The sequence below is a fragment of the Alternaria alternata genome, assembly GCF_001642055.1.
Source record: "Alternaria alternata strain SRC1lrK2f unplaced genomic scaffold CC77scaffold_6, whole genome shotgun sequence".
In the NCBI taxonomy this organism is placed as follows: domain Eukaryota; kingdom Fungi; phylum Ascomycota; class Dothideomycetes; order Pleosporales; family Pleosporaceae; genus Alternaria; species Alternaria alternata.
Genome location: NW_017306195.1, coordinates 89240 through 108173, shown reverse-complemented (window position 1 = coordinate 108173; position 18934 = coordinate 89240). Strand labels below are relative to the sequence as shown.

Below are 18934 nucleotides of genomic sequence, written 5' to 3'. Positions count from 1 at the left end.
TCCCTAACTGCTTTTGCCCTGACCCCTTAAACGCGCTGCTCCCTCTGCTCTGTCCCAAACAGCTCGAGCACCTGGACTGAACGTACAGTGCCCGGCAGTCTGCCTGCAATTTGCAATTTATGCTCTCCAGCCTTGACACGTACCCGCTTCCCAGTACCGGGGACCTTGCATTGCGGCTTTGGCATTTACCTGGGTCTGGCTGAGCTTGGTTACCAAGCATGCCGGGATTCACATCTTCCCCGCAGGCTACGCTTAACGGACGCGAGTTAGTATTCACCTACCCACTTTTGAAACAACGGACTGCACTGCACCCTCTCATAAGCACATGCTCGACGCGTTCATGGGATTTCTCTCCTAATACCTTTCCAGTTCATCGCGAGGAATCATGGGTTTCTTCAAACGCTTCAGGCGTCACAAAAGCCCCAAGAAGAGCGAATCGCGCCCGCGCAACGACCTCTACGCCCCCGCAGTATACGACTACCACGGCCCCGACCAGACGCAGCGACTGCCCGATAAGGTCCTCCGCCGCATATTCGAACAAGTGTGTCCGCATTCAGCCGACGAATCTCTCGAAGGCAGCGAGGACAGCGGTCATGATGGCTGCATGAGCTGTGATATGCGGGACCTTGCACATTGTGCCCTGACCAAGCGACAATGGTATGGCGTTGCTGCAGGGTTGCTGTGAGTCTAGCTACCCAATATGCATTTTTATGTAGCTAATTCGCTCCAGATACAACAGCATCCGCATCGACGCGGTCCACTACTGCGAGCTCGAAGAGGTCTACGCCGACCAGCGCCGGCGCAAGTCGCGAAACGGCGATGACATTGACGCGCCCACGCTCCGGCTGCAGCAGCTCGGCCAGAGCGTGCGTGGAAACCAGTACCTCGGCCAACGCGTACGCTTCATCAAGCTACCATACATGACCCGCGAGGCATGCAAAGCTGATCTGGCAAGAACGGTATCGGGCTGTCCGAACATCGAGTTCATTGACCTTCCAGACGGCTTCTACAATGGCGACCAGTCATGTCAGCTGCTGCGTCAGGAGCTGCAGGCGCGCTGCCCTCATATCCGGAAGATGAAATACAACGAGGGCGGAGAGCAATCGCTAGAGACGCTGCTCCAGGGCTACTGGCAAGAGCTCATCTCGATTGAGCTCAACAAAATACAGATAGAGCCCAGCATCCTGAGGCAGGTCTTCGGCATGCTGCCACGGCTTAAGAAGCTTACCATTACTGGCGTATCCTGGCTGAATGACTCCACCTTCCACGATGCACCGGGAATCCCCAACTTTCCCGCGCTGGAATCTCTCACGCTGACCAAGTGTCATGGTGTTACTGCAAACGGGCTCGCTCAGTACCTCTACAACCCAATGTGCAGTGGTAGACTGCGAACATTGATATTGAAAGATTGCGGCAGTATTCCCGTACCTTCCCTTCACATTATTCTGCAAGCGGCAGTCAACCTCAAGACACTAGAATACTTCGCCACAGTTTCCGCGTCCCTTCCTTTGGATCCGATACCACCCATGACATCGTACACGCTGCACAAACTCAATTTTGAAGTCACCTCTAGCTCCGCGAACCAAGTATACCCGCCAAGTGCATCATGCTACCAGTACCTTGCGAACTCGCTCATCGCCAACTGCCTCCCTGCTTTGCGACAGCTCTATGTGCGCGACCCCGAATTTCCAGAAGTCCTCACGCTTGCGCCACCGATCCGGCCATTTAGCGAAGCACCGCCGCCCATGTTCAATCAGCCATTGGAGGTTTACTCCAAGGGTCTGGACGAGTTGGACTGGATCTTCACATCTATCATGCCCCCCGAGGCACAGGGACGCCGAGCATCAGTGTCAGTAGGACGACCACTGAGCAGCTATTCAGCACACAAGGGTCTGGGACCCCAATGGGGTGGAGACGCTCGTAAGAGTATCGTGGTACCAAACGGCTTCGGTGGTTTCCTAGCTGTACCTGCAGACAACGATGGGAGACCCAGGAGTGCTGGGCACATGGCGCCTAGTGGAGGCTTCGGCCACGGCTACTCCAACTCGCTTGGTGGCAGGGAGCCAAGTCCACGTGCCAGCTGGATGAGCCACGCGGGTCGCGAGAAGCGAGCTTCGAGGGCTGACCTCTGGCGATGATTTGTGCAGTCGCCACATGCATTCATCTCTTTTTCCATTTCTTTTTTTCACTTCTCACGTTTTGGATACCCGTCCATTCTTCTTCACCTTCATAGGCGATCTTTGTAAGATACCAAGAGGAGTTATTTTTGATCTTTACAGGGGTACGGTGCGATACTGGGATGAATCATTGAGATGGCTGGCACGAACGAAGATACCTCTGATGTGGGATTGGGGTTGGTTGGCTATCTGTAAATAAGAAAGAATTACAAAAGCCTCAGAATACGGTGGGATCTGGGATCTCGTCGCCATTGACATATCAAGTCACCTTCACACCATCAAGTGCCATCATGCTGTGTTTTGTTGTAGTGTTTTAATTTAGGAGCACCCTCTCATTAGGCCTATAGGTGTCAGCGTCATGATGAAATATTATGACTGCGCTCCACACTCGTCATGTTCACATCCTTTCCAAGTCTCTTCCTCCATAACCTTGTCAATCAGACACTGTCCCCTCCGAACAGCACTCCGAACCAGGTCCTTGATCAGGTTCCTCATCTCTCCATCCGCTTCATCAACCCAAAGCTGTCTGTGCCTCGCCCCGCACCCCAGGTTCCACGTCCCCCTCGCACTCCCTTTGCTTTCCCTCTCCTCACCCTTACCCTCCTCCGCTTTGTCTGCCTTGAAGATCTCCGAGTCCCCGAGCCCATGATGAAATAACTCTGGTGCCACGCTCCAGCATTTCCAATCACGATCCCTGCATGCACTTAGCAGCGCAACATCATAAGCTGAGATGCCTCCTGCTGGTTCCTTGGAGAATGTAGATAGGATGAGGGCGGCAGATCGGCGATTCACAGCGTAGGCGAATGTACAAAAAGGCCAGTAGCTTCTATGGAGAATACGAGTTTCCGAGGGTACGGAAAGGGATGAGAGAAACAGGGCTGTGTCAGGGTGGAGGACTGTGTGGAATGGAGTTGTGGGGTCGTTGTATAGAAAGAAGGGTTGGGAGAGATAGGCGGTAGAGATTAGATCATCGCAGTGGCCAGGGTAGAGGAGATCCCAGCTGGTCGTTGGGGCCCAGTATGATGTATGGTCGTCACCAGTGCTGTTGAGCAAGGAGCGGAAGGCGGGTGCAAGGAGGGGTATTTGAGAACTTCGGATTGAAATGTCGAAATCTGTGTCATCTTCGATTATCAAGGCTGTTTCGTAGTCTGAGGCCAGGAACCTATTGTTCGGTTAGTTTTCCTGTCCACTTCCTACTCCCCTTTTCCAGTCTCATCAGTTCAAGTTGTTTACATACCATTTCAAGACTTCCAAATGTCCTAACCATGCTTTCGCACTACCTGGGCTTAGACTGCTCTCCTTCACCTTGAGTCTCTCGACATCATCTACCTCCCATTCCTTTTGTTCTGGGACTACGATTTCGATGTCTGTTAGATTGGCGGCCCAGAGCAGGCTTTGTCGACGTGGAGAGCTTGGGTGGGACAGTGCAAGTATAGCACCGAAACCAAGAGTTGAGTTAGCTTGCGGAAGGATCAACGAAATCTGCTCGTGTGACAATGTGTTGAAAGTGCTGCTATGAGAGTGGTGGTAGAAGAGATATGCAAGTGTGAAGATGGAGACTGCCGCAACGAGGAGGTGAGTTTTCGGAGCCATTGCTGGAGTATCAGTCCAATGCGAGGTGATCAAGACAAAACATGAGAGAGGCAAATGACGAGAGAACGATGCATTTTACTTTGGTAGACATCACCCACGGTGAAGGAAGCTCTTGTGCAAACAGCACTCAGTCACCGATTTTGGGTGAAATAACCTTGCTGACGCGAAGAGGCTGTAGACGCGAATGTCTCCCTTGTGGCGCAAATACATAATATTCTTGTAGCTTCCACCTATCAGACTCTTCGCTTTCCCAGCTCTTTCACAGACCTTTTCTGTACTTCCTCGTGACATGTGCACAGTCAGCTCGTTCTCTGGGCGCCTAGATTCTCATCGGTGGAGTCTCTATTGGCATTGCATTTGTTTGATAGCATTTAGACGTTCCCCACGTAGCGAGTTGAAGTACTTGTCACGAGTGAAATTGTGAAGCAATACTTTTGTCGGTAGTATATACATAGTGCAAGGATAGTGGAAGAAAAACCCTGCTGTGGCTGAAGCATGGCCAGAGTGTAATAATATTTCATACAAGGCGGTACCTTCGGCGGGCTTGCGGCAAGATTTGGCCGAAACAGCTAAGGGCAGCTAATGGCAGCTAATGGCGCACCCAAACACGCACCTCAGCTGCGGTAGGCTATTGTTAGCGCCACAACGGCCGGCCTTCCTGGATCAAGTAAGAGTGCAGCCAACCTTGTTCCCCTGAGAGGACCACCTCGACAGACGATGCAGGTCTGGGTTGGCTGCTTGACGTATTGGTGGGAGTTAGGTACTTGAATCTCTTGAATTAACAGCCGAGTATCCGTGTGCACCTGCCACTCCCTATTGCTTCTTCCGTCTACCCTGCGCCGCTCCCCTCACTTGCTGTGTGCGTTCCATGGGTCTGTCTCCTATGTCCCTTACTTGTCGTCGCGCAGGCACGCAGAATCGTGTCGCACAGCATTCAACCACAACATGGCCACCGAAACAGTACCCTCGGCGGCGGCGCCAACGCCCAAAATGTCCCGCTATAGGAGTGTGAGGCGCGCGCAAGAAGAGCAGACACGGCAGCCGGGTCAATACCACCAGGACCACGCTTCACCAGCAGTGCCAGCCGTTCCAGCCATGCCTCCAATGCCTCCCATGCCTGTCGTGCCCGAATCCCAGCCTCAGAATGATGCGCCCATTAGCAGAAGCATGAGTCGCTACCACCGCAGGCCGACGACTTCACACGCGACCAGCCCGAATCCCCCACCACTACGCTCCAACACCATTCCCAATGCTCCACCTCCGCTTCCCGCGCAGCAACCGCCGTCCACGTCCCGGAATCGTGCTTTGAGCTCCCCGTATCAATCAACGCATACCGCAAACACCGGCCAGCGTCGGCCAAGAACCGCTAGGCCTCGCGCAGAAGCCTCACCCCCCGTCTCCAATGCGCCACGACAGCAGTCGCTGAGAGGCGATGACAGCGCGAGAGAGGTCCTGCAGAGAGAGAAGGAGAGACAGCGGCAGTTGAAGGAAAAGTACGAAGCAGAGGCGCGCATGCAGAGGCAGGCCAAGCAAGCCGAACTGGACAGAATTGAGAAAGTGCGCCAGGAAGAGGAAGAAGCTGCGCGGGCAGAGGCCCAGAGGGCAATCGAAGAGGCTGAGGCGCTGCGTCGGCAGAGGGAAGAACAAAAGGCCGAGCAGGAACGTGGCAGGCGGTTGCAGAAGGCTGAGACTCAGAAAGTGCTCCAACAAAGGGAGGAGGGTGTCCGCAGAGCGAAAGCCGAAGAGAAGGAGCGACAGGCGACACTCGCAAAGCTTGAGCAGAAGGCCCGAAAAGCGCCTTCTTCGTCGCCCCCCGTCTCACCACCCCGGCAGCAGGAGATAGGATTTGGCATGTTCAAGAGGAGAAAAGACGAGGCTCTAGGTTTAGACGCTCCTACACAACAATCAGCTCCGCCGCAGTTGAGTCTCAACTTCGATAGCCAGGAAGAGGAGACTATTAGACCTGGCGGAGGTGGCGTGGTTCTAGGCATTGATGCTCCCACATCTGCTGTAAATGCTGGCGACAGGGTATGTACATTGTATGTAAACCATGACAGAAATACTAACATGTGTCATAGCGCGTCAAAGTTGTGTGCAATGAGAAGCGCATCCTATTGCCTGTGACTCCAACCACCACACCTCTCGATCTCATCAAGTCAGCCGCCACTGTCCTCACAGACCCCATCGACGTGCGTACTGCCGTCATCTGCGAGTTTTTCACCAAAGTTAGCATCACACGTCCACTTCGCAACTACGAGTATGTGAGAGACGTTATGAACTCGTGGGATCACGACAATCAAAATGAGCTTACCATCATTGACTCTGATGTGGACGGGATCAACCAGGACAGCCTGCTCTCGTACAAAGTTCCAGACACAAGACCAGAGGGCGTTTCGTGCTTCATCCAATACTCATCGCGACCTGGCAAATGGAGTAAACGATATCTCGTTCTTCGTCCTGATGGGCAGCTAGTCATGGCCAAGAACGAGAAGACAAAGGAGAAGGACCAAGAGAATATCTGCACTCTCACAGACTACGATATCTACTCCGTGACGCAGTCGAAGCTGGCGCGCGTAAAGCCCCCAAAGAAGATTTGCTACGCTGTCAAAAGTATGCAGAAGTCCAACATCTTCGCGGATGAGTCTCAATATGTCCACTTCTTTTGTACCAATGACCGAAACACAGCGAATACGTTCTACACAGCGCTGCAGACCTGGCGCAGTTGGTATCTCAAACACCAGAAGGGCGAGGGGCTGAAGAAGAAAACCACAGCACAACGTAATATATCAGGGAACGCTGGGGCTGCGCAGGCGTCCTCCCATACAAGAGGCGAATCAGTTGGATCGCATTATCAGCTTGGTGCCTTCTCGTCATTACTCGACATGGACAGTTTCAACAAGACACTGGATGAGATCGAGGTTCACAAGCCGGGAGAGTTTCCAGACGATAAGCCTCTCTCGAAGCTTGATAGTAGCGCAATGCATGCGAAAATGAAGTCAGTACGAGTAAAGCGACCGCCCCCAGCTGCTTTCAACAAGAGCGGTCTAGCCGCAGAGATCCCGCCACCGCCCACTGCTCGTCGTCGGAGTATCGATCAGCAGGGCGAGGAAGCGTTTGCCTCCAGCGGTCTCCTGGGGCGTAGCTACACGCAGCGCCAGGCCGCTTTACAGGCACGTGAACAAACGGGTCCGTTCACCGAGGGACCGTCTCTACTGAACAGCATGGGTCGTGCAGCCCAAGTGTCGTCAAACGACTCCAGCCTTAAGCGCAACACTTCTGTCCGCAGCAACCACCACCGAAGAACATCTAGTGATCTTCAACGCAGTGCCTCGAGACGTGTTCCTGGCATGCCCGAACCTTTGGTTGATCTCACACCTCAGTACAAACCGCCGCCACAGCATCTCAACAAGGGCAAAGGCTTCAACCCAGGAGCTGGCGCAGGACCTTTGGTTGAAAGTGCAACTTCAATCGAGGAGGCAATCATGATTCCGTCATCAACGGACTGGCGCGCTGGTCGTCCAGGTACATCACGCGCGGCACATGGTACCTATGGTGCTGGTGGACACGAGCGTACGCGTTCGCTCAAGGGTCGTGGTGAGCCTTTGGCAGCGTATACACATAACAACCATTTTGGCGCTCCCGAGGATGACAGCAAGGCGTTTACAGGAGGTGGGTTACTTTCTCAGGCTGGCTACTCACAAGGAAAAGACATGGTTGGTAGGGGTGTCATGGATGGCAGTAGAGCCAGAGGCCCAATGGTCAACCTCTCGTTGAACAATGAGTTCGCACAAGGCAGTTTGCTGAGTGCGCTGCCGAACGCTGCTCCGGTTATTGACAGGAGTGGTAAGTAGTTGCGTGGACTACTTCGTCTTTTGCTTGGGATTTGTTTGTTTCCTGCTTTTGTTTGTCTGGCGTCGCACGTTCAGCTTGATATCCTTTGCTTTGGTTACACGTTCACGGCCTTGGGAATCTGATGTAATAGAATTAGGTGGGGAGTCGTGGGGGGCAGAGTGGCTCGATGCTCCTGCTGGAATCAGTATATGATACAAAAGCAAATGCCAACGAATCGTAGAATTATATTTATAGAGGTCTGAGCAGCGTTATGCCGTTGTGTTTGCCAAAATCAAATATTCGGAATTTTTCGTCTCTTGTATTCGAGGCTCTTCCTAGTCGAATGCTATCTTTGTCCAGGCGTTGCCGTGCCAGTGCACTTGGTAGGTGTGGTGCTTGCAACGACGACGCACCGACTGTATACGAGTCATGCACCCGCATAGCAACGCAAACTCGATACTGGGTATACGAGCAAACAACGCTGCTAGAAACTATTGACCGAGATATTGCAAGACACGTCCCGGCAGGCAATCCTGTCCTTCCGATGAACCCTCCGATAACATCACAGGCATGTCACATGGAGCGGCAGTGGCTGTTGTGGGCCCTCACGTGCATCTCTCCGCCTCCACTCACGACCCACTAATCTGGCTGCGGAGAGAGCTGGCGTGCTGTCGACTTCTCCCACCGTTCGCGGGACCCCGCAATTGTCGGTCTTATGACGGAATGGTGCAGCAAGCGGACGTGATGCAGCGCCTCGGCAGTGGTACAATGCGTGAAGCTCTCCCTTCGGCGTGACCCTTTTGATGTTCCTGTTGCGTCTGAAAGCGGACGAAGATAGATGAGCAGACAGGAATAAGCGAGCAGCTCAACGGCGGGCGGGATCGGTCGATGCTCCGCTTCTCATTTCCACGGGAAACTGTTGAGTTGTTGACTCGCGGCCTTGGCCTCGCCCGTTGCGCTCCAGCCTCAGAATTGGGCGCTGGTCGTGGGGAGAGAATTTGCCTCGAGGTGCTGCAAGTGTGAAGGAGTGTGAGAAGTGCTTCGGTGCAATATGTTGCAGCTTGAATGTGGCGCTCAAAGGCTGCCAGGCTAATTCGAGGTTTAATCGTGAATGGGTAGTAGAAGCCGAGCGCCTACGTCACAACGTCAATCCATCCGATTCCCAAAGAGGAATCCCAACCTCCACGGTTAGCAACGCTCGTGCGCCAAACAAAACCGGCCCAGCATTTCTCACTCCCAGGGCTGCTGCAAAACATCCTTTCTCAACTATTCGACAGAGTTTGCGTGCGGCTGCTCTGCTATAACAGGTCCGATTCCTTCCGCAGTCCCATCACACGTTGTCCGCGGCCAACAAATCGTACTCAACCCGAGAGTAATCGAACCGCTTGTCTAGCGCGGCAACCTGCAGTAGCTCAACCAAGCACCGAGCTCAAGCTCCCACGCTCCCTCGACTTTCTAAGCTCTCTAATCCTTAGAAAGAGCTCCGATCCTGCCATTGCGCCTTCCCACCATTTCTTCACACCACCCATACACAATGGCTGAGACCGGCGCGAGAGACGTGCAGAACCACGTCCTGTTCGAGGTTGCGACTGAAGTCGCAAACAGAGGTAGCCTTCGTCTCGTCTCCATGCCACTCGCAAGTACTAATAAATCGTAGTCGGCGGTATCTACTCAGTCCTCAAGTCCAAAGCGCAAGTCACTACGGCCGAGTATGGCGCCGCATACACTCTCTTGGGTCCATGGAACAGGGCTTCGGTACGCGCAGCCAGCTGCATCTTCGGATCAAATGCTAATCCAAACATAGGCGGCTGTCGAAGTTGAGCCAATCGAGCCCAAAGATCCAGCCTTGGTTGCGACCATCAAGTCCATGGACGACCGTGGCATCAAGACGCTGTATGGACGTTGGTTGATCGACGGTGCCCCACGTGTGCTCCTTTTCGACACCGGTACTGGTTACAGGTGGCTTGACGAGTGGAAGGGCGACCTTTGGTCTTCCACCGGCATTCCCTCGCCTCCCGGCGATTCTGAGACCAATGAGGCCATTGTCTTTGGTTACCTCATCGCATGGTTCTTGGGCGAGGTAAGTTGAAAACGTGTACCAAATCCGGTAGCTGTCGCTGACCCTTTTACAGTATGTCTACCATGAGAAGAAGCGAGCCGTCATTGTCCAGTTCCACGAGTGGCTGGCCGGTGTCGCAGTTCCTCTGTGCAAGAAGCGCCGAATCGATGTTACTACCATCTTCACTACCCACGCTACGCTCCTTGGTCGCTACCTCTGCGCCGGCTCAGTCGATTTCTACAACAATCTTCAATATTTCGACGTCGACGCTGAGGCAGGAAAGCGTGGTATTTACCACCGTTACTGCATCGAGCGTGCCGCTACACACGCGGCTGACGTGTTCACGACGGTTTCACACATCACCGCATACGAGAGCGAGCATCTTTTGAAGCGAAAGCCGGATGGTGTTCTGCCCAATGGTCTGAACGTCAAGAAGTTCTCCGCTACCCATGAGTTCCAAAACTTGCATCAGCAAGCCAAGGTCAAGATCAACGATTTCGTGCGCGGTCATTTCTACGGTCACAACGACTTTGATCCAGAGAACACTCTTTACTTCTTCACCGCTGGTCGCTACGAGTACCGGAACAAGGGTGTCGACATGTTCATCGAATCGTTAGCGCGATTGAACCACAAGATGAAGAGCGAGAACTCGAATATGACAGTTGTTGCTTTCATCATTCTGCCGGCACAGACCACCTCTCTTTCGGTCGACTCATTGAAGGGACAGGCTGTCATCAAGGCGCTCCACGACAGTGTAAACAACATTGCCGAAAATGTAGCCAAGAAGCTGTTTGAGCGCTCGTTGACATGGACAGAGGGCTCCGAGCTTCCAGAGGACAAGGACTTGATTACGCCTGCTGACAAGATCTTGCTCCGCCGAAGATTGTTCGCCATGAAACGCCACAACCTCCCGCCTATTGTTACCCATAACATGGTCAACGATGCTGAAGACCCCGTGTTGAACCAGCTCCGTCGCTGTCAACTCTTCAACCACCCATCGGATCGCGTCAAGGTTGTCTTCCATCCCGAATTCTTGAACTCCGCAAATCCCGTCCTGCCATTGGATTATGATGACTTCGTCCGTGGAACCCATCTTGGTGTCTTCTCATCGTACTACGAGCCTTGGGGCTACACTCCAGCTGAGTGCACTGTTATGGGTGTTCCTAGCATCACAACCAACTTGTCTGGTTTCGGTTGTTATATGGAGGAATTGATCGAGAACGCCCAGGATTACGGTATCTACATCGTAGACCGAAGGATGAAGGGTGTCGACGACTCAGTCAACCAGCTTGTCGACTACATGTTCGAGTTTACAAAGAAGAGCAAGCGCCAACGTATCAACCAGCGTAACCGGACCGAGCGTCTCAGTGATCTGCTCGACTGGAAGCGCATGGGCTTGGAGTACGTCAAGGCTCGACAATTGGCTCTTCGACGAGCATACCCTGCGGCATATGAAGACGATGATGAGCCAGACTTCTTCAGCTCGCAAGATGTCAAGATCTCGCGGCCGTTGTCTGAGCCTGGGTCTCCCCGGGACCGTTCGGGTATGATGACGCCTGGTGACTTTGCTTCGCTTCAAGAAGGTCGCGAAGGACTGAGCACTGAGGATTACATCGCGTGGAAGCTTCCGTAAGTGACAGCTGGACTACAATGCTCGATTACATGCTAACAATTACACAGGGAAGAAGAAGAGGCCGATGACTTTACCTTCCCGCTTACCTTGAAGACGAAGAGTAAGCCTAATTCAGGCGCAAACACTCCCACTCTGTCTACTGCGCCGAATGGTACTGACTAGCCACCTTTCTTCTGCAGGGTGACGAAGGAACCGAACGAGGAAGAGAAGCAACGACTTCCAAATTTGCATTGATCTATTCCTTTATGTTTGGTTTGATTTTATGCGCATATACTGCATTGGCGAAGACGAATGGACGCAGTAGAGAAGAATGGAAGGAACTGGTCGCCTACGTCTGTGGGACCCAAATGTATTTTAAGATGTGAATATCAGAGTCTGTTGGCCTGGTCGAAACTTTTGTGCGGTCCGAATCTCCTTACCATTGCCGAATGTCCGGACCCAGAATGCATACGCGCGTCTTTGATAGGAATGGATGCCCGATTTGCCGAACAAAAGCAAGCTTGGGGTGGTAAATCAGGCCAGCATTGCAACCTTGCGGCCAGTAGAGTACGAATTGACTGGCATGTGTCACGACGTGTGCCGTTGGTCGTTGCAAGCCCAGGTGGCTGACTGGAATGCCAAGCTGTGGCGTAGCCGAGTATCGCGGCGCAGTGATGGCAGAAGAAATGAACTGCGTAAGCCCGTAAGCCCGTAGAACGTGGACTAGCCTTGTTCTCCTTCCCGGCAATCAGGCGCATCCTATCAATGCCGAAACAAGCATCTTGTTTCTGAAACATAAGCGCGCAATCGCCAGTACCGCGTTATCCTGGAACAATGTCGGCGTTCCTTGGAATTTGTTGTGTTCAAGTGGTGAGATGTCAGCTCGGCCGACGGACCAAGCCAACCAACGTGACGATATGATGCGCTGGCAAGTATATTCTAGCAAGGGTTGCAGTTATCCACACCCAATATATGTATTGAAGTGTGGAGGGGCATTGTTTATCAAAATCTCCCTTGGGACTGCTCACGCGACGCGGGGCAATGGATAGCGGGGCGGAGCGGAAGCATACAGGTGGAGAACAAACACATGTCCAACGTGCATGCATACCAAGACTCGAGAGCATGTCGTACATGTGAACTCTGTTGGAAGCGGTGTAGTGCTTTTGCAGGTGTGGGCGAGACGTCCTTGTCGATTGGATTCTCCATGTTTGGTACAGGGGTCTGTTAAACTCCGGCTGCGATAGGAGGCTGGGCACGCAGCGTTCCGCGGCTTCGACACCCCTTTCGCGTAGCGTCATCGCCGCACCTGGCAGCGCGACAAGCCGGCAATCTTTCACAATGGACCATACGACTATTTGCCGCAACACGACCCGTAGTTCACAGTGCCCACTTGAGGCATTACTTCACTCTCTTCTCTCTTAACCATGCACCACTACGACGGAGCTTTTCTGCGACGCGCTACCGGCTCGGTCCGTTGACGTCCTGTCTGCTTGGGCGCGATCGATTAGACTCGATCTTTCAGCTCTTCCTTCGCACTACCTCTCCGCTGATCTTTCCTATCCACCAGACTAGGACCTTTCACTGAGCGACTACACCTTCCTTCGGTTTCGCCTTGACGGCCGCGAGCGGCAATCATGTTCGGTCCCTGGCTAGTCATGTTCGCATGGCTGAAGAAGCGCACGCCATCCAGTCTGAAGGCTCTCATACCACACGCCAACTTCATTACACTCCACTGTATGTTCAAAGAAACGGAACATTCGCTGGACTTGGACTAATTTGTCTGTAGATGCATATATTATTTCGTGGGCGCTGATTGGGTCCGTCATCATGTATGGTGGTGGTCGCATACCGTACATCGATGCGCTCTTCTTCGCCAGTGGCGCAGCAACACAAAGTGGTCTGAATACGTACGTTTAATCCAAAACTCTTGCGGGATATCGACTGACCATGAGCGCAGAATTGATATCAATTTATTGGACTTGTATCAACAGGTACGTGCTGTTCCAAGAGTAATGAATCATCGTTGTGCTAACTTGTTCAGATAACCATTTACATCATCACCAGCTTATGTACGCCCATCTTCATCCATAGCTCCGTCGTCGTCGTGCGCCTTTATTGGTTCGAAAAGCGCTTCCAGAATATCGTACTCGAGAGGGGAAACAAGAGCGGTCGGACCCGCACGCTTTCTAAGAGGAAGAGTGAAATGAAGGCTGTGACAGATCGGAATGCTGGACAGGAAGAGCAAGCGGTTGGTGCGCGCGAGATCCGGGTCATGCGTGGCTCGAGCGGCCATGCACACGGTGGAACAATCGCAAACGAATTCGCCTTCAGTGACGGACTGGACTGGACAGGCAATGGCATAAATCCTCGGAGATCCAGTTCCAGCGAGGATGAGATGCCTCCGTTTCGACCCACGACTCCCGTACAAAACGCTCCTACCGGTATTGTCTGGGCGGACAACCTTAGCACGCCCACCGAAAAGAAGCCTAGGGAGTCGCTTGAAGAATCTCCTGGTGGCCGCCTTCCGCAATCTAACAAAGAGAGAAGCATTGCTTTCGTAGAAGCACAGCGTAACCCGACAGCGAGGAACAAGCTGCGCATTCCGGGCCCACGCGATTTTGACCAGGGTCTCATCCCAGAGGCGATCAAAGGAGAGGAGCTGGATAGAGTTGCGAGTAGGCTGTCACATGAGTCCCATCCAAAACGCGAGCGCTCGAACTCTGTTCCTCACGCTTTGAATGGCGACGATCGGCCACTGAGAAACCACATCACCATCGACGTACCGGACCGACAGGCACGTCCTACTGGGCACTCCGTTTATGACAGAACCAGAACGAATGAAGGCGATGCAACTGTTCCTGCGCCAGGAATGCATATGCGTAGCAGGTCGCGGTCAAGGACCTTGACCAGTTTCCTTACTAGGAATAAGGACGAAGAGGAAGAAGATCCGATGCCATACCTCAGCTGGACCCCAACTCTCGGACGTAACTCGAATTTCGTGGATCTAACCGAAGAGCAAAGAGAAGAACTAGGCGGTATCGAGTACCGTGCTCTAAAACTCCTCGCCATGATTCTCATTATCTTCTACCTTGGCTGGCACACCATTGGTGTTATTTGTTTGGCACCCTGGATCAATCATGATGCTCATTACAGCAACGTGGTGAGAGAAGTTGGCGTGGATCCGACCTGGTGGGGTTTCTTCACTTCAGCTTCCTTGTTTAATGACCTAGGTTTCACACTCACTCCAGACTCGATGGTCTCTTTCCAGCTAGCTATATGGCCTCTTGTACTGGGTACCTTCCTTATTATCATCGGCAATACTGGTTTTCCCTGTATGCTTCGCTTCACCATCTGGATGTACTCCAAGATGGTACCCAAGAGCAGCGCCATTTGGGAAGAGCTTCGCTTTTTGCTAGATCACCCACGTCGATGCTTCACTTTACTTTTCCCAAGCAAGGCAAACTGGTGGCTGTTCTGGATCCTTGTTATTCTCAACGGTGTAGATCTGATCTTCTTCATCATCCTCGACGTAAGTACGATGTTATTCAGGCCAAATTACTTCTGACTAACGCTCTGCAGCTCAACGATCCGACTGTCACTTCCCTGTCGGGTGGTCATCGCTTTCTTGCCGGTCTTTTCCAAGCTGCCTCAACTCGTACTGCAGGTTTCGCTGTAGTCAACATTGCTGATCTGCACCCTGCAGTACAAGTCAGCTACCTCATCATGATGTACATATCTATTTTCCCTATCGCTATGTCCATCCGCCAATCCAACGTGTACGAGGAGAAGTCCCTGGGTGTTTGGGCCGCAGAAGACGAAGACGAAGAGCAATCGAGCTACCTCTCGCACCATTTGCGCCGCCAACTCTCATTCGACTTGTGGTTCGTCTTCTTGGGGTTCTTCCTCATCGCCATCATTGAAGGCCCGCGGCTCGAGAACACAAACGAGTACGCGTTCAGTCTCTTCTCCGTCCTGTTCGAAATCGTCTCAGCATATGGTACTGTAGGATTGAGTCAAGGCTTCCCTGGTTACAACACCTCCTTCTCAGGCCAGTTCAAGACACTGAGCAAACTCATCATCATTGCCATGCAGATCCGTGGTCGCCACCGTGGACTCCCGTACGCACTGGATCGTGCTATCTTGCTTCCGTCGGAAACTTTACACCAGAAAGAGAACGAAGATGCAACGAGACGCGCACGACGTAGCAGTAATGCTATGGATATGGGAATCAGTATGAGTATGGATGGTATTACCCGAACAGGTACCGGACTCAGTCGCAAGAGTACCGCAAGTGGCGAGAGACCCCCACAAAGTAAACCCAAACAGCTGAAACGCATTATCAGTGGTGCTTTTAGTGCAGGCCCAACGGGCCAATATAGAGAGAAGAGGGCATGATATGTTCTCCCTTTGTGCGACATTCTGAGCATTCGAGGCGTTTTAGAGTAAGGCGCAGAATGGTGTTCATCGGTTTTATATATATTTTTGTTTGTGCTTTTAGGCGCTTCGACGAGCTTTAGATCTGATAGCGTTTACGCGTGCGATGCCTTTCCACACGATGTTATTATCGTTGCTAGTACATATTGCTAAGATGAAGTATACTTATGTTACATATTTCTGTTGTCGATTGATACTATGATATGACGTAGAAGCTGATCCGTTCAGCTCCATGTCCAACCCTCAAATATCTAGTCTCTAATCGCACCTTTTACCCAAATTTTGCTGTGCATCATATGCTTCTTGGTACAAGATGGTTGAGGAGTATCGTTCTTATTTGGAGTAGAAGGTTCGGGTTCTCACGTCAAGGTCACTGTAGAGTCTTGCACCTGAGCAATCTCGTAGACGTCAACAGACTTGAAAGTCAACAGAGATCGTAAAGATGTGGCATCAATGTTGCTGCACGGTGGTCTCATGTTCCCTGGAGTGGTACCAAAAAAACAAGAGTAGAAGTATTATGCTGGGTTGGGACCTGGGCCAAGCCTCTAGTGAAGGACGCAGCAAAAGTAAAGTAGTAGCTGAGAGGGCCTGAAGGCGGGCATGTTGTTCTCTATGCTCAGTAAATTGGGAGATTTGCCAACGGTCATAGGCTCAATGTTTTTCGATTGACTTGAAGAATTTGAAGAGAACACGGGTGTATCATATGTATATATCGAGATTCAGTCCAGATCAGTCTGCTGCGATCACTAGCTCGGGGCTTGCATTCGGATCAATCATGACCTGATATCACGTTCAAATAGTCTTCAGGTTGCGTGACATGTGCTTAATTTCAATTCGCCTTGAAAACTACACAAGAGCGCTTTCCAATCATTATTCCAAGATTTTTCTCGAGGTTTGCTCAGTAAGTGCCTGAGATAACTCAGCGAGCCCTGGTTTTCCTTCCAATGCCGCCTTGATCTAGACTCAATGATGCATTTCTGGCCCCACAAGGTAACGAGCTACTTGAAGGTGCTGAAAGAAGAGCTCAACAGGTCAAAGTAAGATGTTGTTGCACGTCTTACTTTGGGCTCTTGTCATAGACTACATGTGATGCTCATAAGCTAAACGTAGTGGTCGTGTGTTATCAAAAGCTTTATTCCGTCATATCACCAGTAGAGTTACGAATGAAAGCTTCCAGAGCTTGTTAGACCGTGGAGTGACTCGTCAGAGCATGCGTCGGTGCGTACACAATCTTAGAAAGTTCTGTGAAGTCCCATAAGCTTGCGCATTATCCAGGCGGATTGCTCGGAAAGTCAGGAAATTGGGACCTGAAATGAGCAAAAGATGCAATACAATAGTTCAGCTAAGTGTGCCCAGGTGTTGGGAGCCCTGGAGTATCGCTGAGAGACTTCCAATGACAACTGGTTGCGGTAAGCAGCCGCTCTGCGCTAAAATGGACAGATACTAGTGCCATACGTCACCTTCGAATGCAAACTTTCCCCAACCACCCATTGTTTCACATTAGCCCTGAATCAGCGGGAATCAAACATTCTTCAGAATTACAACGAGATTTGAACAACCCTTCCATGCACATGGTCGCTACGAGGTCGCTTTCCGCGCGTCAACGCGTGAATAAATGTCTACAATAGAGGATCGCCTATCTTAGCCCCAAAGCCTCCCTCCTCCCTTGACTTCCCAGATCTAGATACGGTGCCTCGCCCAGGCTAGCCACTCGATCGCCTGCCCTGGCTTCATCATAGTCATATGTCGCACAATGCCACGTACTACGGTTATCCCAAATAGCCAAGTCATTCGGCCGCCACTTAAACCGCACCTGCGCATCGTGGTTCTGCGTTACAAGGTTGAACAGATACGGCAGAATGAGGTCGGATTCGTCCTTCGTGACGCCATTGATACGTTTGGTAAATCCTTTGTTCACGTATACTGATTTCCAACCCGTCACAGCTGTGGCGCAGATTAGCATTTGCAACGCAGGAAAAGAATCAGCAAGCTTACGATTTGTTCTTATGACTGGGTGTGTGGCTGTGAGTGCGTCCCCCTGGTTTAATGGATTACCACGGACACCCTTCCTCAATGGATTTCCTAGCCGCTCTGCTTCTTCTAGAAAAAACTTCGCGTCGTGCGTCGCAGTCAGACCCTCCAGGAATGACCGCATGGCGGGAGAGAGGCGGTCGTAAATTTCGTAGCCGGACGCCCACAGCGTGTCACCACCTGTTGCTGGTAGGGTATGAATTTTCAACATCGCATAGTCTGACGGTACTGGTTCAAAAGTAATGTCACTATGCCAGCCTGCAGATGCGAAACGACTGACATCCGAGAGTTGGTGAGTGAGACCACCACCTTTCTTCTGCTTTTCGCTGCTTATGACAGAGATCTGATCTCCCAGTTCGGAGCCTTCTTCGGTAAGGGGGTGCACATGGAGTCCAGATGATGAGGGCTAACAATCTGTCAGCGTTGTGAAAATGAGTTCATGTTGGTAATCGAGTAGACATACACAACCTGATAGCTCAGTTATGCGCAACATCAGGTCTTTCATCTGAGTTGGTGTGACATCTTGGTTCCTCAGAAATACGACGCCGCGTTGTGATACTTGAAGTTTTATCAGCCACCGACTTCGTCAAGTTAGAGATGGAAACCGTACCCGTGATAGCCAGATCTTTGATCATAGCATCACCCCATCGAAGCAGATCGGTCACCTGGAGACCTTCGAATTCTCTTCCGATGACTGGGGTTAAGTCTTGGTGTTGGAAGCTATCCAGCGACCCGGAATAAATCAAGGGCTCCAGAAGCCTCGACCTGGCACTGGCGTGTCCGCCAATGATGTTGGCGTCCCCGTCTTCATGGACATCTTCGATACGATTGCGCTTGATTGAAGGCATCTTAGGAGCGATGTGGCTTAAAAGTAGTTTTGGCTTTCGACTTAGCCTTAGAGTTGCAAAGCACTTCGACAGCCTGAAGGCTAACAATCTTACATACCTGGAAATCCCGAACGTCTAATATCTACCAGAGACCAGGGTGGCACATCTTCGGCATGTGTGGTAAAGCACGTCATCGGACTAGCTGTATGTTCCGGGATTAGGCACGCCGAGCCTAGCCTACACCATTCCGTGAACGCTAAGCCGGGGGTCAAGAGGGGAAAACCAATAGCAGATGCATTAGTATGCACAACACCGCGCTTTCCCCTCCTTCGTCGGCGCATTTACTGCCTCGGTAGGATGGCGACGATGG

At 51.9% G+C, this 18934-nt stretch overlaps 6 protein-coding genes across 6 annotated transcripts; 4 read left to right on the top strand and 2 right to left on the bottom strand.

Moving 5' to 3' along the window:
• Positions 1-250: 250 nt before the first annotated feature.
• CC77DRAFT_1018393 (F-box domain-containing protein) lies at positions 251-2408 on the top strand. The gene is made up of 2 exons (XM_018524613.1): positions 251-681; positions 731-2408. The coding sequence occupies exons 1-2, from the start codon at positions 386-388 to the stop codon at positions 2136-2138; spliced, it is 1704 nt and encodes a 567-aa protein (XP_018387782.1). The 5' UTR covers positions 251-385; the 3' UTR covers positions 2139-2408.
• Positions 2409-2540: 132 nt separating this feature from the next.
• On the bottom strand, positions 2541-3861 carry CC77DRAFT_1038986 (hypothetical protein; the record flags this gene model as incomplete). Its single annotated transcript, XM_018527139.1, has 3 exons — positions 2541-3339; positions 3415-3690; positions 3812-3861. 3 exons carry the CDS (start codon positions 3859-3861, stop codon positions 2547-2549), a joined length of 1119 nt encoding a protein of 372 aa, XP_018387781.1. The 3' UTR covers positions 2541-2546.
• Positions 3862-4481: 620 nt separating this feature from the next.
• On the top strand, positions 4482-7881 carry CC77DRAFT_958448 (hypothetical protein). Its single transcript, XM_018535547.1, has 2 exons — positions 4482-5798; positions 5849-7881. The coding sequence occupies exons 1-2, from the start codon at positions 4716-4718 to the stop codon at positions 7619-7621; spliced, it is 2856 nt and encodes a 951-aa protein (XP_018387780.1). The 5' UTR covers positions 4482-4715; the 3' UTR covers positions 7622-7881.
• A 910-nt stretch (positions 7882-8791) lies between these two features.
• On the top strand, positions 8792-11690 carry CC77DRAFT_1092893 (glycogen synthase). The gene is made up of 5 exons (XM_018529653.1): positions 8792-9208; positions 9259-9356; positions 9406-9681; positions 9734-11289; positions 11341-11690. Exons 1-5 carry the CDS (start codon positions 9136-9138, stop codon positions 11453-11455), a joined length of 2118 nt encoding a protein of 705 aa, XP_018387779.1. The 5' UTR covers positions 8792-9135; the 3' UTR covers positions 11456-11690.
• Positions 11691-12738: 1048 nt separating this feature from the next.
• CC77DRAFT_727106 (potassium transport protein TRK1/TRK2) lies at positions 12739-15959 on the top strand. Its single transcript, XM_018532932.1, has 5 exons — positions 12739-13006; positions 13059-13179; positions 13230-13263; positions 13314-14801; positions 14852-15959. Exons 1-5 carry the CDS (start codon positions 12907-12909, stop codon positions 15665-15667), a joined length of 2559 nt encoding a protein of 852 aa, XP_018387778.1. The 5' UTR covers positions 12739-12906; the 3' UTR covers positions 15668-15959.
• Positions 15960-17294: 1335 nt separating this feature from the next.
• Positions 17295-18724, bottom strand: CC77DRAFT_1018388 (taurine catabolism dioxygenase). Its single transcript, XM_018524612.1, has 4 exons — positions 18348-18724; positions 18201-18295; positions 17702-18143; positions 17295-17650 (listed from the first exon to the last, which is right to left on the bottom strand). The coding sequence occupies exons 1-4, from the start codon at positions 18583-18585 to the stop codon at positions 17343-17345; spliced, it is 1083 nt and encodes a 360-aa protein (XP_018387777.1). The 5' UTR covers positions 18586-18724; the 3' UTR covers positions 17295-17342.
• Between the last annotated feature and the right edge of the window lie 210 nt (positions 18725-18934).

Bases quoted from the DNA above. Each gene is read 5' to 3' on its own strand.
- CC77DRAFT_727106 (XM_018532932.1), top strand. From the start codon at position 12,907: ATGTTCGGTCCCTGGCTAGTCATGTTCGCATGGCTGAAGAAGCGCACG. The intron at 13,264-13,313 runs GTACGTGCTGTT...TAACTTGTTCAG, and splicing joins TATTGGACTTGTATCAACAG to ATAACCATTTACATCATCAC. The intron at 14,802-14,851 runs GTAAGTACGATG...AACGCTCTGCAG, and splicing joins TCTTCTTCATCATCCTCGAC to CTCAACGATCCGACTGTCAC.
- CC77DRAFT_1018393 (XM_018524613.1), top strand. From the start codon at position 386: ATGGGTTTCTTCAAACGCTTCAGGCGTCACAAAAGCCCCAAGAAGAGC. The intron at 682-730 runs GTGAGTCTAGCT...AATTCGCTCCAG, and splicing joins GGCGTTGCTGCAGGGTTGCT to ATACAACAGCATCCGCATCG.
- CC77DRAFT_1092893 (XM_018529653.1), top strand. From the start codon at position 9,136: ATGGCTGAGACCGGCGCGAGAGACGTGCAGAACCACGTCCTGTTCGAG. The intron at 9,209-9,258 runs GTAGCCTTCGTC...AATAAATCGTAG, and splicing joins GACTGAAGTCGCAAACAGAG to TCGGCGGTATCTACTCAGTC. The intron at 9,357-9,405 runs GTACGCGCAGCC...ATCCAAACATAG, and splicing joins GTCCATGGAACAGGGCTTCG to GCGGCTGTCGAAGTTGAGCC.
- CC77DRAFT_1018388 (XM_018524612.1), bottom strand. From the start codon at position 18,585: ATGCCTTCAATCAAGCGCAATCGTATCGAAGATGTCCATGAAGACGGG. The intron at 18,296-18,347 runs GTACGGTTTCCA...TAAAACTTCAAG, and splicing joins CAAAGATCTGGCTATCACGG to TATCACAACGCGGCGTCGTA. The intron at 18,144-18,200 runs GTATGTCTACTC...ACAGATTGTTAG, and splicing joins TAACTGAGCTATCAGGTTGT to CCCTCATCATCTGGACTCCA.
- CC77DRAFT_958448 (XM_018535547.1), top strand. From the start codon at position 4,716: ATGGCCACCGAAACAGTACCCTCGGCGGCGGCGCCAACGCCCAAAATG. The intron at 5,799-5,848 runs GTATGTACATTG...CATGTGTCATAG, and splicing joins CTGTAAATGCTGGCGACAGG to CGCGTCAAAGTTGTGTGCAA.